General features: G+C 24.1%; 1 protein-coding gene across 1 annotated transcript; it reads right to left on the reverse strand.

The window, feature by feature from the left end:
- Positions 1 to 922: 922 nt before the first annotated feature.
- LOC145840520 (uncharacterized) lies at positions 923 to 18,571 on the reverse strand. The gene is made up of 12 exons (XM_082947810.1): positions 18,488 to 18,571; positions 15,652 to 15,797; positions 13,904 to 14,108; positions 12,321 to 12,413; positions 12,126 to 12,186; positions 11,662 to 11,810; positions 10,749 to 11,012; positions 10,323 to 10,494; positions 8,887 to 9,031; positions 8,628 to 8,693; positions 5,177 to 5,272; positions 923 to 2,559 (listed from the first exon to the last, which is right to left on the reverse strand). Exons 1-12 carry the CDS (start codon positions 18,537 to 18,539, stop codon positions 2,407 to 2,409), a joined length of 1,602 nt encoding a protein of 533 aa, XP_082803936.1. The 5' UTR covers positions 18,540 to 18,571; the 3' UTR covers positions 923 to 2,406.
- Between the last annotated feature and the right edge of the window lie 446 nt (positions 18,572 to 19,017).

Consider the following 19,017-nt stretch of genomic DNA (forward strand, 5'->3'; position numbering starts at 1 on the left):
TCATTTTACTATCCTTAAGTTAGATTGATACCTTTATACTTAACTATAAGAGAAAACAAAATCAAATATCGAGTTTCGCCGATTAATACTTTACAGAGGATTTTATAAACCGTAAGAATAAAAAAGGGTTGTAGGTCACATTAACTTAATTTATCACAAAAAAGATCCGAACTAGTCTTTTCTTTTTCGGATTTGCATCTAGCTTAGTGTTATTTGTTTGTTTTAAAAGCAAGTATTGTTTAGTAAACCATGGTTATAGCTGAAATTTTTTTTTTTTTCTGCTTAATTTCAACAACAAAAAGTGAGAAACTTAAACTTTAGTCTAGTCTTATTTTTTACTGAATTTTCGGCATAGGTAACTCTTTTCAGTTTATGTTCAATTTTTTACTTCTATAAATCTTATTCATTTAAGTTATTTGTAGAAGAAAGTCATAAATTTTGTTCAAAATTAGTTGGTACAAAAGTTTATCTATTACTTTTAAACACTGATAATATAGTTGTTTTAGTCTTTTTACAAACAAAAAATTCTTCCAAAACTGTTTAGAAACATTTTAGTGGCTTAACTTAACGAAATTCTGTCAAGTTTTTCTTAAATTTTATACTATAGGATTATCACTAAAGCTTCAAAATTTTTAGTACATGAAAAAAAAATTAATACATATATCCAAATCTAGTTAAATATAAATTTCTGCGAATGCTAATAAATATCCTAGCGAAACAAGTTCACTGGAATGTATAATAATAATAATTTTTTCATATATAAACAGTACTATTTTCTTCATTACACTAACACATGTTTCTGTGTGTTAACAAGTTAACTTAGTTTAACGGAGCTATGAAGTTTAAGAAATACTCAATTAACTGAAAACGAACTAAATAACTATTAGTCTTTATTTCAGTTGTGAAGCATCATTTGTAACCTCTACCATTGTATGGCACAGGGATTGAATGAAACAGAAAAAACGACAAAGAAATTTGTAAGACAAAATATTACTCAGTTAAAAGTCTATAGTTCAAATATTAACTGATTTAAAAAAACTAATATTATAAAAAAATTAACAATATTTTAAAATATTTGAGATACAATAAGGTTACATACAAATAAGTTCACTAGAAAAAAAAACTTATTTGTGTTCATTACGTTTTAGTGCTAAGAGGCAACTTTATTTTATTATATACAGTTTACGAAGTAAGAGTTAAGCGAACAAAAAAAATTTAGTTTTCAACAATTTGTTTTTAATAGTTTTGATTAAGAGTATATTTAAATGTATAATAGATATATTTATAAAACAATATATAGACTTAATTTGAAAATGTTTGAAGTAAAAAACGAAAATGTAAATGACAAAAATGTATTAGGTATATAAAAAAAGAAGTCATTTCTACTTACGATAATAAAAAATTTAACGGCATAAAACCGTTTAAATAACTTAAAACAAATTCAATTTATGAATAAAAAAACATTTAAGGCCTCTCAACTTCAAAATGTACCGAATCAACCAATTATGTGCAATTAAAAACTTTAATGACAGTAGTTCTAACAGGAATCATTTCCAAAGACTAAAACTAAAATAACTAAGAAGTTTAAAAACACATCTAGCAAAACAATTTAAAATACTAAATCTATAACACTAAATAAATGATTTAATATATATGAAATTTGTTTTAAAGCGCAAAAAACGTTTTCAAAACTTAATGTACAATTTAATACCAGATGTTAAAAATGCATTTCATTATAAGCACCAATAAAAAAAATAAAACATTAAACTAATAAACAATGATGTGTTGAAGTAGTAAAGATTAAACTGCTAAAAGTAGGCAAATTTTAGAGACATATAAATAAAATGTATATTATTTTTGTGGTAATAAATTTTTGTAAGTCAGTTAATAAAAAAAAAAAAATTTTAAATATATTTTAAAACAATTTTAATATAAACTCTGTTTCGCATGTAAAATCAGACCTTTTATATAATTTTTTGCTAACAAATACTACATTCAACTAACGACGATTGAGTGCTTATAAAGTATAAACAACTCTACACCGTCTGTAAAAAATATTACATACATTAGAAAAAACGATGAAAAGAAAACCTTTGTACATTATGTACTGTACATGTGTATTAAATTTCACATAACGTCTCCTTTCATGTGTTATAATTTTACATTATAACCTTTACAGACTCCTTAGAGTTGCTTAGATTTAATGGGCAGCGACACGTAGTTAATTGAATTATTTATTTGAGAACAAAAAACATTTGTTTTGACTTTCGACGGTATTTGCTTGTATGGGTAATATGGTTCGATGCCCTATCACTTTACCACTTATGCAAAGCCAAAAATCAAACAGTTTTATAAGGTTCAACAAAACAATCACATTATAGCATCAATTCTCAAACAGTTAACTGTTTAAACTAGGTGCGAGTCAACGCGATGGTTGGAACTTCTTATTTGTGCGTACTCGACGGGCTGCTCGGTTCTTATGAAGTTGCCGCTTGAGCCGTGGTGCTGAACTTTGATGTAGTTTGGCGAGCTCCTATTTGCAGTGGAAGTGTTGAGTGGCTGGAAATATTCAGTTTTGTTTTATCAATTCTTAATTTAAACAGCAAAAAATACCAAAAACCTTTAACAAGATAAGTTTAAATAAATTAATAACAACAAACTTTGAAACATAACTCAAGGAAGGCTTTAGACAACTTCACTTAGAGATTTTAATAAAAATAGGTAAACAAAGGTAAGTTTTAAAATTGATCTTTATCTAAATTTTATAAAAAGTTGTGACTTACAAAAATACTTTTGATACATTATATAGATTAATAATTTATAAACCTCTATCATTTCGTAGTGTAACATTTTTATTCTGTTATCTAAAGAAACCTATAACTAAGGCACTACTCGAATTTATTTAAAGTATAGCCTAACCTTTAACTACCTATTTTATTTCAAGAATTAAATAAACACATTTTTATATTATAAATACATTGGTTAAATATAATAAATGCTTTTAAGTCATAACTAACACATATTACATAATAACAAATAAAACAGTATTCTTAATTACACTAACACATGTTTCTGTGTGTTAACGGGATTTCTGTGTGTTAATACTGTAAGGATCAAATAGAAGCTAAAGTAGGTATATATATGTTTATTAAAAAATATATGTATCTACTTTAGCTTCTATTCTTTCCTTACAATAGTTTTTTTTTTACAGAGCTCCGTTGAAGTGTGTTAACCCGTTAACACATAGAAACATGTGTAAGTGTAATAAAGAAAGAATACTGTTTTATTTGTTAATATTATATATTCCAGTGAACTTGTTTCGCTCGAATCTTTGTTAACAAACGCTTAAATTTATATTTTTGAGTACTTAACACATACTATATGTATGTTTCCTAAAAACAGTGTTAAATACTAAAGAACATTATTCAGGGTTCGTGCGCGAAATTCCTTTTCATTTAGCCTGACAGTGACCTATTTAGCCTGACATTTTTACAAAGTAAAAAAAATCACCTTCAGAAGGCATTTTGGGTATTGGGGGGTATTAATTAGCAAATTAACGCAATAAAAGTATTCACAAAACTACTTTTAAAGAAATAAAAATTTAAATGAATTATTTTTCAACACTTATCCATGCTTACCCAGCAAATTGAATATTTTTAACTGGTCATTATAATTTCTGCTTCAATGAATTCATACCTTTATAAACTTTGGGGCTTAGTTACATCCACTACTTATCACCCATATACAGGGTTCGTGTCAATTAGTACTTGAATTCGTCAATTATAAGTTACATGACTGGACCAGAAGCATTTATTAAAACAGAAATGTGAATAAGTCTGTAAAAGAAAAACAAAATGTAATTAAACACATCTCTCAAAAACTTTATGTTACCATTAAAGCATCTTAATTTTTGAAATAACAAATTAAACTAATCATGATATTACATACGCTATTTCAAAGAATCCTTTTAAACGAATACATAAAGATAAGTATCAAACACATGATCTGGACTCTAAAACTTATCTTTTTATTAACAACATAATTTTTGAAATAACTACTCAAACTAAAAAAACAGTTTAAGCTTTTTATGTTATTACATAAGCTATTCAAAAAAATCTTTATAAACGAATGAATAAAAAACATTTATACAACTATATAATATATAATAAAATATATAATAAAAAACAGTTTAACCAACTAAGCTCTGAAAAACAAAGCTCATGTAAACAAATTCAGACAAACAGCTAAGTTGTTGAACTAAACTGTAATGTTTAAACTGTACTTTTTTATGAATTTTTATAATTATGACGTATATAATCTACTAAAAACAAAATAATGAAGATTCATAAAACTATTTTAGAGATTCAACAAAAGGTTTTAAGCACTTATTTTTACAAATACTGACTGATTTTGTCTTTAATAACTAAATCTTTATTTAGAAATAAATTCACATCTCAATTTGATCTTAATTAAAAACATTTCATTCATTTGAACTGACAAAAACTGAGATTCTCAAATTTTTAAACATAAAAACTGATTTAGCCTGACGTTTTTCAACTTTTTTCAAAAAAACTGATTTAGCCTGATTTAGCCTGACTTAGCCTGACGCGCACGAACCCTGATTATTGTATAAAACATAAACTTAAATGTATAAAAAAAAAAGCAATTTTAAGGTTCATAATAATTTTTTATTTAAAGTATATATTTAATTTTTCTAACTTTACTCTAATGAACATTATAGTATAAATTTTTATCAAAAAAAATTCATAGCGAGTTTGAAAGTAATTTAAACGCAAAAACTTTACAGTTCTCCATTAGTGTCAAATTTTGATTTATAATATATTTAAGAAACTTTTCAATATATCTTATATCAATTTACTGTTTACAAAATTATTAAAACTAAGCAGTTTGTCATAGTCTAAAAAAATCATCATCATAGTTTAAATTAAAGTTAATAAATAAAAGAACTTTTAACGTTAATTGTGTGCATGAACTAGTTAGTTTATACAACAAACCAACTCTTTATTAATTACAAAACTTTTTATTTTACTGTACACATCGTTCTGCTTAAAGTATTGAAAAAAAATTACTTTTCACATTTTGATCCCTGCAACTTTTGCTCAAAGAGAACTTTGATTAACAACGTTTGTAAAATAAAATAATAAAAATTACTTACAATTGAGTAAGAAAATGGTTGGTGTTTCTTGTTGTGGTCTATGTGACTTCTTCTGTTAACTGAAGTTGTTGTAGACGAAGGACGTTTTCTACGAGCCTATAAAAAAATAATTCTTATTATACAGTTTTATTGCTCATGTTGCAAACGATTTAACACATAAAAACTTCGTTTAAGACTAAACCAGTTTTCTAAAACTAAGTAATAAAATTAGTTTTGAAGGTTTTAATAACTCTAAATGTGGCACATTGTAACTTAAGCAAATTTATATTAAAGATATTTTTATAAAATATCAGAGTTAAAACAAGTACTATACACAAAGAGTAATAATAATTATCATTTCTTCAATTAAATAACTATTAGAATCGACTATTTTTCATATGTATTCAGTTTTAAGTGCACGAAAAATTATAAATTTTAAAAGTAAGCATAACTTTTGATTATTTATATACTCAATTACAGTTTAAACTACAACGTGAAAAGAAAAAATAAACTGAGATAAAAATAAAACAACGGCACATTTTATTTTCACTAAATTTATCCTGAAGACAGCTGTCAGCATGAGTTAAGAAATAAATTTTTTTAAATGACATTTGCAGAAAAACAACGAAAACTGTTTCCTATTTTATTTTAAACAGTAAATAACTATGTATACAGTATTTTAGCAGTTTACACTTATTAATAAACGTTTATAAATACTTAAAATTTTTCTAAACACTAATTATAAAATGCTGATGAGATTTTAAAATACAAATCGCTTACACAAGCATTTATTTCAAATATTTAACTACAACTAAAATCAAAACTGTATATACTTATTTAAAACACTTAGATTTATACAAAACATTGCAGACGTATGTAAAATTTTCTTTTTTTTTACATAATAATCTATAAACTTTTAAATTTAAAAAGTTAAGAAACAAATATATATACATACAGACAAACTAGCTTAACGAAGACCCTTATTTACAGTACTTAAACGTTTAGGTGCTCTTCTAAAAGAGTTATAAAACCGGTTTTAAAACCATTATTGCGTTTAATTAAATGTTTATTCTGTTTAAATTGTATAAAATTCAAACATGTTTTTAAGTCTTGTTACAACTTTTTAAGCCAACAACTTTTATATATATATCTATACAAAGTATAATTATATCTTAAATAAATAAATTAAACTATACTATTCGCTGTTATTTGCACTATTATAATAAAAAATAATGAGCTATCATAAAAAAAATACTTTTCATAAATATTAACAGAATTTTAAACAGTATTCAGAAATAACAGTGTAAAATAAGCAATGAAGATTTAAAACCACTTCAAGTTTTCAAGAAAAATTTGAAATAACTGTTGAAATGATAGCTAGTAGGCTTTTAGAAGCAGTTTAAGAAAAGCTAAACAAAAAAGTTATAAACATAAAAAATAACACAATGTCCATAAAAAATATTTATTACAACAAATATTAAAACACTTGGATGATCGTTTTTAACGAAAGTTTTTTTAATGATTAAGCCGTTCTGGTCTAATTAACTTGCTGAAAAAACTTCTCTAAATTTACTACACAGCCTAGATAACTATTAAGCTTTAGTGAAATAAAATTCAAATAACGACTATTCGAACACTCTTGTATATTTAAATCTTCTTAAAACACCAAAATATCTGCGAAATCTTAGCTTTCGAACTTCTTGTGAAGAACAAACAAAATGACAACAAATATTTACACAACGACGTCATCGGCTTACACAGTTGAAAAACATTTAAGTTAGCAAAATTAAAAAAAATATGAAATAAACTTAGATGTCCTTGCATCCTTAACTTAATTCTCAATTTATATATTGATTATATGTTTTTTTAATCAACATTCAATTAATTTTAAAGCAAGTTTAAATTTTACTAGACAAACTTATTTAGTTATGGTAAAATAAAGTACAGATAAAGCATTTGGAAGGATATATTACTTGTGATATACATTTAAGTTTTTCTTAAACAAAGTTTACTGTTTAAAAACTAATATAGTAGCAAATTCATAACTTCACAACATAAATCATTATTTCATAAAAATAAAGTTAGGATATTATTTCTAATTCACTGCAAAATGTGATAAACTAAAATTAAAATAAATATATTCACGAAGCAGTAAGCTTAATAAAATTGACAAAAAGTTTGCGACTATATTAGTACACATATGTAAACTTAGCTATAAAAAGCTAAACATTATATATAATTATTGTACGAAATAAAACTTGTCTAAATTAAGTTTCATTGAAATTTGTAGTCAATATGTTTAAAAATCAAGTAAAATAAACAAAACTAAAATTCAAAAGTTTTGTCCTTATTCATAATTAATTCAACATGAGATTTTAATTTTTAATTAGCAAAACTTTTTTACTTTAAACAAAAGAAAAACCATTTGACCTTGTTAAAAGTTGTGCGTGTCTTAGATGTTTTTACTTAGCACTTCTATCTAAATTACAAAATCGTTTTAGGCCTTTTATTCAAAAAAACTATTTTAGTGTTGATTTGTTGTAATCTAAATAAAAAAAATAAACAATTAATTAATATAATATAAGTAAACATCTTTTATCTAAAAACTTAAGAACTTAGACATAAAGGTTAAAAAAAATTATTAAATTATTAAAATATTTAGTATTTAGTTTTTGAAAATAGTTTCAATCAAAAACAGTTATAAAAGTTTGAAATATTTTAATGGTTTATTTATAATTAAAAATTAAAACTTTTAATAAAAATGATTATAATGTAAATATTTTTACTTTCTCTGCAATATATCTTTATTTTCTACAAACATTATATAAAAATTTACAATGTACGTTAATAAATTCGTATAAACTTAGACGACACTCAGATTTTTAGACTCTAGTTCTGAGCTTCTTTGACTAAGTATAAATAAATTAAAAAACAAAGAACAAAACCAAAAAACCGAAAATAGGCACTGCAATTCAGGATGTGTAAATAAGTGTGTCTATTGTACTTACATAGCAGCTACACTATTTTTTAAGTCTACATCAAACTACTTTTAAAGCTAGCTTAACACTTTTACTACTTAAGATAAAGTTTAATTTAGTTAAAAACTTTATAATAAAAAAAGAGCTATTCTTCTAAGAACTTAAACTAAACCATAAAATAACCAAGTATTATGAAATAAAATTTGACTCCTTGAAAAATTATCACGTCTAAACATTATTTAAGCGACTTAATTAAAAACAGTTTTGACCTAAATTATATAGTGTAAACGTTTTAAACTAACAAAAATAATATGCAATATATACTTATTTTACAAATCATAAGTTTACTATTTTTGTTAACTTGTACTATCAAAAAAGGAAAATCTATAACATACTAAAATCATTTACTTTGGTATAGATATTATTTTAATTTAAATAATAGACTTATTTATTGTCCAAAGTTTTAAAAATATATTCAAATAAATATTATAAACCTGAAAATTTAGTGAAGCTCTTGAAGTAAGACCAGTTGTTATTTCAACTTCTGGATTTTCTTCTATCTAAATTTATTTTTTTTTAACAAACAAATTAACTAAATAGTTTAACATTCGTGATCACAAACAAAAACTTATTTAAATTAGGTTTATAAAAAGTTGTGAAAACTAATACACATGTTAAAAATTAGAGGACTGCTATTTTGTGCAGAATGCAAAAATCTATTACAAAACGATGTTTTTTCTACAAAAAACTTACTTCAATATTAGAAGGAGCCTTGACAAGTGTGGTGAACGGAGATTTGACGTCGTCCGAATGAAATGAAATATTGTCATCGTCATTAGGAGGATTTGTAGTCGGTGATGGAGGCCTTAATGAGGGGTGTTGAATCATCGGGCGAGAACTGATAAAATAATAAAAAAACAGATCATTTTAGTGTTTGGTAAATTGTTTTTTCAAAAACACTTTTTTTTTTCTTTTTTTAAATAAAAATATTTACTGAGGTCCGGATAGACTTTAAATTTAATAATTCTTTAAATAAAGTTTTATTTATTTTAATACTCTATTTTTTTCAACTTTAGTCATAAAACAAAAAATATGATTTTTCACTTATTTTTTCACTGAAAAACTAAACTGGCCACTTTCATCTTTAAAAACTTTTGGTTTTAAGAAATTAATTATTGCTTAAAACTTTCGTAATGCAGAACTTTTTAAATTTTATTTTAAGTAAGATAGTGAATTAAATTTACTTAGTAAATGCATAAACAAAGTACAGACAAAAAACATTAAAGTTAAAATAAATAAATATCAAAACAAAAAATTATAAGAACAAACTTTTTTGTTTGTCTTCTACTAAAAAATACAACCTTAACTAAATGAAATATGCTTCGTATAGTTCAATTTTCACTCATTTATTAAAGAAAACATAAAATTATTATTAAAATTTAAAAAAAATAAATGAAAACATAATTAATTTAAGTACTTTACTATGAAAAATTTAGATTAGTGTAAACAAACACAACAAACTACATTATAAATTTAAATATTAACATAGTTAAAAACGTTACTTTTGAATAATTCATCAATCTTTATTGATTTTTCGTCAAACTATTTTTATAGTAAAATACCTACAGCTGTTGTTTTCCTCCGAGAAAACAAGTTTTGTTTTAAACTTATACAATTAAACATCAACTTTTTACAATTTAAGTTTGCAAAATTATTATTGGCACATGATTTACTCTAGTAAAAACTTAAATTAGTCTTTTAAAACTAACTTGATAGTACTACAACTCATTTACTATTATACTGAAAGTTTGCGTAAAAATTAAACATAAGTAGCTATATAATAAAAATCATGAATTACTACTACTTACAAAATAAATTAAACAATAAAAGTTTCAGAATAAACAAAAGATCGATAAAAATAAAATAGACTATATATATATGCTACATGTAGTATGCTTATTTTTATAGCGCCGCCATAAACACAACATTATCTATTTTGGTCTACTATATGTAAGAAATGTTATTTACTTTTTATTAAATATTTAATAATTGCAAAACCATTGCAGCTATAACAGTTATATTAACTTTTCTACTTGACTAAGTTTATTTATATATTTTTTTATTTACAAAAGTAATAGCATAGCGTTTCTAAATCAATTCATAAAATTAATGATTAAAAAGCAAATAACCTATTGTTATCATTTGTATTTTTAGGTGTTAGGTATTTTTCTTCTTTAAAAGTTCTATTGGGTTTCAAAAGGAAAAAGTAAACAAGCAGCATAATGCACACAAGTAACAATATAACTCCAACCACTGCTCCAACTATAATAGCTATATTTGATGAGCTTGCAGCAGTACTTTCTAAAACAAAAATAAATAGAATCAGTATACTCAAAACGTAATTTGTTATCCTTATAAAAAATAAACTTATTTCCTTAGTAAAAATTTATTAACTATAATATAAAAACGCAATTAAAATTAAATTTTTTAAGCTTGCGTTTTCTCAGAAATTCAACCTAGTTTTAGTAATTTTTATAAACTAGAAACTATTTAGTAAGTTAAGCAACTGAAAAATAAATACAAAATTTTACTTTATTATCTATAAAAACACTTACGATCTTCCAGACTTTTCAATTGACTTTGTGTAATGTTTCTGGAAATAATCCCATAAACTAAACCATCAATATAGTTAGTAGCTGTACAGGTATAAGTTACATCTTTGTTAACATCAAGCTCGATTGTCTGGTCATTAACAACAACATCATCTTTATCATTAGTCCATCTGTATACAGCAATAGGGTTTGCATCCGCGATACATTTCAAAGTTTTGAAATTAGCAGCTTCCGAAACAACTTCAATGTACAATTTCTCTGCTGGATCTGATAATTGTTAACATTTTTATACTAATTGAAATAGTTCTAAAATAGCTACAACATACATTTTAATTAGCCCAGAAGTTTTACGTAAGAAGTTAATCAAATACTAATTTACTTATTATGTTACTTAAACAAGTGGTATTCAGTGTTGCACTCATGTACACTAACGCACGAAAACTATATTTATAATATATTTTTTACTTAATAGACTTTTAAATCAAACATCATTTGTATAATCATAATACTAAAAGAGTATTTTTTGTACAACTACTTTTAGTTTCTGTTATTACTTTTCAAAACTTGTTTGGTGATAATGATTGTGAAACCTTTTATCTAAGTGATAGTGTTTTAAATATCTTCTAGTTTTAATACTTATATACTATCTATAATAAACAAAAATAAGATATAAGAATATCAATAACTTGCAACTTCAATATAAAAAAACAATACATGTTTAACTCTATAGATACTTATAAACACGATTTTATACTTCGTCACTTATGGATAAAAATTGTTTTATTCAAACAAAGTAGAATATATATTTTTACCTAAGTAAGTACTAATGGTAAACTACTACTTGCAAATGTCTTTTGTTTCGTATAAAAATAAAAAAATAATTTCCGAGCAACCGTGCATATAACATAGTACTAACATGTAACATTAAGAAGAAATTCTTTTACAACTTCTCCAGTTGGATGTTGTGAAGAACAATAAAATTTAACATTGTTGTAATACTTGCTCGGGTGAATCGTGAGTGATAGCTTTTCAAAAAACAACCCTTCCTCGTCTTTATACTTTTCACTGTTAGAGCAAAAAAAAAGTATTGGTTTGTTTAAATGCTCACAAGCTTTTTCGAATTGAGCGTTTCAAATAAAGTTAAAAAAAGTTGTTTAGAATGGTAAAGTAAACAAAAATTTAGTGTAAATAGTTAAACAATTTATTTCATTTAAATATACAACCTTAAACTCTTCATAGACAGAAATATACATTGATATGTAAAAAGAAAACCTATTGCTTAACTACTTGATTAAAAAAAAATCGTTGGTTTTAGATTTGTAATTTTTTAAACAAATTCAATTATAAATGACGCTGTTGGTTGCAAATGTAATTTCCTACCTTAATTGCTGATATTTAAGTCCACTTGTTGTTTTCCATTCAAGTTCACCAGCTGGTTTTCCTAATAAATGGAAGTAATAGTAATTAATAGTAGTCATATTTTTAAAATAAAGCTTTTTTTGAAATAATCATATAAAACATTTAAAAGTTTTTGTATATTCATAGTTTTTAGTTTTAGAAAACGTTATAACTTACCTAATCTTGAGACACAATCCACAATGGTCACATTAGTATGATCAGTTGATCGAATATACTCTGAACTATTTTCAAGAGATACTTCTGGTGGTACTAAAATTTTAAATACAATGGGTAACTAATTAAAGTAACTAATTTAAATTTTATTTTCAAGAACTTTTTTTTCAATAAATACTGTACAACTTACGTATGTAAAAATAAATTTTTGATTTTTTTTTTGCTAGAGACTATGTTAAGTTTTACACTATTTAAAGTATATAATAATTTATATTTTATTGATTTCTTAACAATATTTATAAATATAATAATCATCAGGATATAGCTTAGCCAACTCATAGACAAAAAATCAGATTTTCAAAAATCTGTTACAAAACCAAACTACTTTTTTTAATATCGCTTAAAATAATTTTTGAATTTATTGTATCCTCAAGGTATATTGAAATATTAAGTGCAGTGCAGAAACTGTAACCTTTTTCATATCATTAAAATATATTACCAATATGTTACATGTAATAACTTATTTTAATTTTATTTGTTACAACAGCTTTGTGTAAACTTTACTGTTTTAGCTGTATATAAAAATGTCAAAACTAATATCATTTATGTATAAATTGTATGTATTTAAAGATAAAATCAAATTATACGATGTTTTTAGTAAACGAAATATATATTTAACTCTAAAAAAATATCAAATCCCACTTTTAAAGTAAATTTTAAACTGATAAAATATTTTCTTCAAATTTGATATAACTGGAAAACAACCAATTTATTGTTTGTTAAAATGTACACCATTTATTTGGTAAAATTAAGTAAATCAAGTTAAGTCAAAAACTTGTTTTTAATTCTTAGGCTTTCCAAAAAAAAATAAGTTTAATATAGATCATTCAAAACCTATAGTCTTAGACGCATTTGTAAACTAGTAATTAGAACAGTACAGTGATTATACATAACTAAAAAGTAAATTATTACAACAGTTTTGTATAAATTGTTGGTATTCTAAGATTTTGGTAACTTAATACAAACTTTCACAAAGAAAAAGTTAAGTTGAGATTGTAGTATAACATCAAACTATAAACTGTTACATTTTAAAAATACAAAAACTAATAGAATTACCTTAAAATTTATAAGTCAAAAAAGAAAGAAATCGTTTAGTTAATAAATATATTTTGAAAACATAACTTATATAAATTTTTTTATATAAAACTTCAGTGATATATATATATATAAAGTTAATTAAAATTATTACTTCAAAAAAAAATTAACAACATTTACTATCTTTTAAACTGATCATAAATTTGCTATAAGAGTATATCAAGATAATTATAAGCTATAAAATTAACAAAATATTAAAAATTGAATTAAAACTATTAAAATTAACTACGATAATTTCATTAAGCCTAAAATTGTCTGAGTTTTTCTTTAAGAATAGTTTGAGTAAAATCTAACTTGAATAAAAGGCAAGCCTGAAAATATTACTGGTAAAGTTTTTAGGGTTTTCAGCCTTGTTTTGTAAAAAATAGTTTTATTCAGTAAGATACAATTTCAAGCTCTAATTTAACTGTATGAAAGTAATTTAAACCAACATTGTACTTCAATACTAGTTGTGTAAGTTCTTCTTGGATCTTTATACATTAAGTTCCAGCTATGAGAAGAACACTCCCAAACACCTTCTGCTTGTCGCTTTATATTCGTTATTATTAGCTGTCCTTGTGAGTTAACTTCAATATTTTTTGTTGTAACCGGAGATTCAGTATTTTTTTCCTGATTCATGATTACACTTGACATGCTCTAGAAATGAATGATTGTTTTGTCTATTTTAATTTTTACTAATAAAAATTAGATTATTCAAATTAAACTAATAAAAAAATTCAAAAATAATTGTTTAGTTACTCAGACTTACTATGTAAAACCTTTGTTTTGAAACTGGTGCTTATGTAAATAAACAACAATAGTTTAACAAATTTATTGAAAACTAACAATGTACTTCTTAAACAGATTTTACTAATAGGCATTAGGGCATTGTGATACAGAAATTACAGGTACTAACAGGCATTAGGGCTATTGACATTTTTTTGAAAAAATTAGTATTGTAATTTTTCACTTAAAATTTTCTGTAAAATATGAAAAATTAACTAAGAATTTACCTTTTTTTGTTTGAGCTTATAATTACAATTTTTAAGAAACACTTTTTAAAAAGTATTAAAAATGACAAGCGTTAATTTTTGAAAAGTTAAAAAACAAAAACTTTAGCACATAATATAATCAGCTTTTTATTATAAAAATGTTTTTTTTTCAAAAAAAAAAAAAAGCTTAAATGACTTGTTTGAAAACTAGTAATGGACTAATTGTAAAATTTTAAAGAAGGTTGGATAAAAAATGAAAAAATATGTAGTGTATAATTTTTTTTTTTGCTTGTTTGGTTTGCTTATTTCATTGGGTCCTATTGAACTCACAAACTTTGATCACTTACATCTTAAAAACTAGTTTTAATTTTAAAAGGTACTAATAAATAATAAAAATTAACTAATAGCTATGACAAAAATGCACAAAATAACATTAACTTCTAAAAGACAAGGTGGAATTTTAGTAGAAACAAAAGATTGTTGGTATCCTAAAATTTTGATAACTTCATTTAACAAATTTTTATAAAGCAAAAGTTAAGTTATGGTGGAAATTTAGTTAAGAATTCAAATTTATACTTTCATTATTAAGTTACTTAGTCAGGTTAAATTAAAAATGTTTTGCTCAAAACATACTTTGGTTTCATTTTATTTTACCAATACATTTTATTGGTAAAACTTGGTTAAAAGATCCTTACAACAAAATAATTAGTTGTGGAATGTGTTCTGCAAGCAAGCCAGAATTATAAAACAGTTGTTTATATTAAAAAACCGCATTGGCTTAAAGAAAATAGTTCTTAAAAAATATATATTAACTTTTCTAAAATGACCTTAAAAAGCTTTAATTGCAGTGATACAAATAAGCATTGTAAAATGTGAAACAATTTTGAAACATAACATTTAAAATTTCTAATTTACAAAAAATACAATTTAAAATTCCAAATACATTGTTTTTAACTCTTTCTTAGTGTGTTTGTACAGACCTAAACTTTAAATAATTTTATATCATATTTTTGGTTTGTTTTATATATTAGTATAATTCAAAACAATGATGCTAAAAATAAAAGTTGAAAAAACTAAAACACCAGTAAGAAAAATACTTTTACTTACACTTTGTTTTGAGTTTAGATACTTGGTGGTGTATTTTTTAAAAAAGGATTAAAATAAAGTGCTTTTAATAAATGTTTTGTATATTACTTTTTTAGGCTAACCTCTCTTTTTACTCTAAAAATTGCTTCGCCATTAAATTTGATAATGCACATCCAACCACTTTTTTCATACTCAGCAATAGATAGCTCTTCATCAAAACACTTAAACTCAGCTCTACTACCTTTTGTTACAGTTATTTCACTCGAGCCTGTACAAAGTATTTTTAGTTTAAAAATATTTTTTCAATCAAATTATTAGTAGCAAACCACTGCTACAGACACTTTTTACAAAGTAATAAAAACACAAATTTTTTACTTGTTTAATTATTTTTTTATAATGCAAAACAATAAATGTTTTAAGTTATTTAGTTCAACCAACTAAGGTACAAGGTTTCCACTGAAATCATATAACAAAAACCTGGAGATCGGTCAGTTCTGAACAAAAACACTTTTACACAAAAAGCATTTTTGCACAAGTAAAATTTTTGTACAAAAGTAAAAGAAAAAAATATATATATAATTATCAAAAAAATTATTGACCAAGGGTAAGGGTTAGGGGTAACAATAATAGTACGTGAAAAAATAAGAAAAAATAATTAAAAAAAATAAAAAGTTACTGACCAAGGGTAAGGGGTAACAGTGAAAGTAAGAAAAAATTAATAAATTAAAAGTTTCAACCTGGGCAAGTGTCTTAGTGCAAAAGTGAACCTTAGTGCAAAAGTGACCCTTCATACAAAAATTTATTTGTGTAAAAGTTAACCTTTGTGCATTTTTGACAAAAACCTAAATACCTAGTGTTAAATTTGTGAAACAATTTTTTTCTACAAGATGGCTCTGAAAATTAAAGCATATGTTTATCTCAGTTTATTTTTAATCATACCTTATTCATAGGTTTAAAAAATTATTATTTTTAGAATAGTATTAAATACAAACAAATGAGAACCGAAGTAGATATTTTGTAATTAAATATATTTACTTATGAATTTGGTGTGCCAAGAACTGTTCTCCAAGTAACCTAGTGTGTAAAAAATATTTAAGATAGTAATTTACTGACTCAAAGTATTGCTATATATTTCATTTATTAGTAAAATGTCATCTTCATCATAAATGTTAAGTTTTCATTAACAAATGCAACGTGAGAGCTTTTTTTAAATGCTAATGTTTGTTCATTTAAGGCAGAGTTTCCCAAACTTTTTTTTAAAGGCCCCCTAAACAGAAATTAAAAAAGCTATGGCCCCCTCCAACTTGATTACTCAAAAACTACCTTTTCTTTTTTTGCTCTTCATCATCAAGTCTAGAATATCTGGTGTAAGTTTTAAATTATGACCTCATGGCCCTTTAAGTTTTTGTCATGGCCCCCAAGGGGAACACTTGACCCACTTTGTAAAACCCTGATTTAAGGCATAGGTAAATAAACTGCAACCCAAAAAGCAAAAATATGGACCTGCTAAAAAGACTTTTCAGCTAAAAACTTACTTTTTTAAACTATACAAGAAAAAGTCTTCATGTAAAAACTTACAATTAGGCACTTAGCTTAATAGTTAGTACTACAGTGCTTCCTCAAATATCCGGTTACTCGCTTATCTAGCTGGTTTTATTTGAGAAGAAGATGTATTTTAACTCATCTAAAATCAGTGCTTTACTATACATACATGTCTAATTTGATTACAATAACTAAGCAAGCAGTTAATAGTTACAGAATAATTTTTTGAAAAATTTAGACTTAGTGTTATTTATATTTCTTTTTGCCCTATACAAATATAAAAATACCAAACCAAGGGCTACTTCTAACATAAAGCTTTCAATTGCAACAAAACCAGGTTGTATGTCAGAGTGTTACCAGGACATACCTTAGCATTAGAACATTATCGTCTGGATTCAACAAATAACCAGAAACCACACAAGTAAAAATTTTACAACTTATCCTATTCCATAAGTTTTATGCTAAGAAACAAAAAAGTTATGTCAAACAAACCTCCATTCTTTATTTTTCAGAAAGAGTTCCAATATTAGTTCAATTGTTTAGGATGTAATTTGTTTTTATTAAATTAATTTTAAAGTTTACCTAATTTTGTTTTGTTTATTATTTGTCTGTTTTAACCCTTTGATATTGAAAAAAGTTAAAACAATATGAAATAATGGATGATTAAGTGTATGTTTTATTATATGCATTGCATAGTATTAGTGTGGTAGATTAAACAAAAACAATATTTTGATTATATCTGGCTAAAGGCTTATCCTGTCTTATTTACAAAAAAGCTTGCCCAACATGGCAAGGAAGCACTGTACTATTGCTAAATTATTGCAAATTTCATCCCACAATTATCTACCAAAATATTCTTATTGATTGAAATTTTTTTTTAATTGATAATAAAAACACCTCTGGTCGAAGAAGACTTTTTCCAAAATAGTGCTATTAATTGTTTAATAAAGTTGGCTCACAACTTTTAAAAGGCTGCTGACCCTTGGTTGGTGAAGCAAAAACATAAATTTACTTTTCTATCAAAATTATTTACAAATGATAAAATACAAAAACCATTTGTGCTTTAATTTAATCAAAAAAACTTTTCCACTTAGTAAAACAAAACAAAATTTTGGAAAAAAATCTAGTTGGTTATATAATAGTTAAATTTGTTAAAGTAATACTAAATAAGTAAAAATAATTTAATAAACTTGCAACTTTTAATAACATTGATAAATATAATTACATTAATAAAAACAAAAAACCTACTATAATTGAAAAATAAAAATAAATGGGTACACTCTTGTTTTTAATAACTATTTTTTTAAGGTAGAAAATTTTTAGTAAAATATTGCTAGTTTATTCTGCGCAAACCTCAATTTACTATTGGCATAACAAATTAGTATTTGAAAATATAAATAATCAAAAGATACTTACTTGTATTTTCTATTACAGTCAAAAAACAAGAAAATAATAATAAAAATTTCATTTTAAAACTGAATATACTGCTGAAGTTATGGTGCCAGTTCCTATTTAATTATAATTTAAAAACTAAATAAACTAAATTTAGTTTCTCTACTTTTCCCTTAACCAAAACTATAATTTGAAAATATATTGGATTTGGAAAATAAAAGACTTGATAGTAAACCAGTTGTCGGAAATATACAAAAATCGATTATTTTGAAGATTTTTTCAGAGCTGAAAGAAGTAAATTTTTTTAAAACTGTTAAAAATGTAGTTTTTGTAGTAAAATCAACTTACTTAAAAAGAAAAAAAGTACAAGCAAGTATTTTATACGATTAAAATTGTCTACCTACAATTTACATCTTAAATCTACACGTTTTTGTTGTTAAAAACTTATGTTGAAACAAAAAAAGAAAAATGTATTTGTTCGTTATTTTTAAAAGTTGAAAAAAACCTTCATTAAAAGAAAAAGATATTTATTTTTCAGTGAAAATCACATCTGT

The sequence above is a fragment of the Thalia democratica genome, chromosome 7, assembly GCF_965202585.1.
Source record: "Thalia democratica chromosome 7, ktThaDemo2.hap1.1, whole genome shotgun sequence".
NCBI lineage: Eukaryota > Metazoa > Chordata > Thaliacea > Salpida > Salpidae > Thalia > Thalia democratica.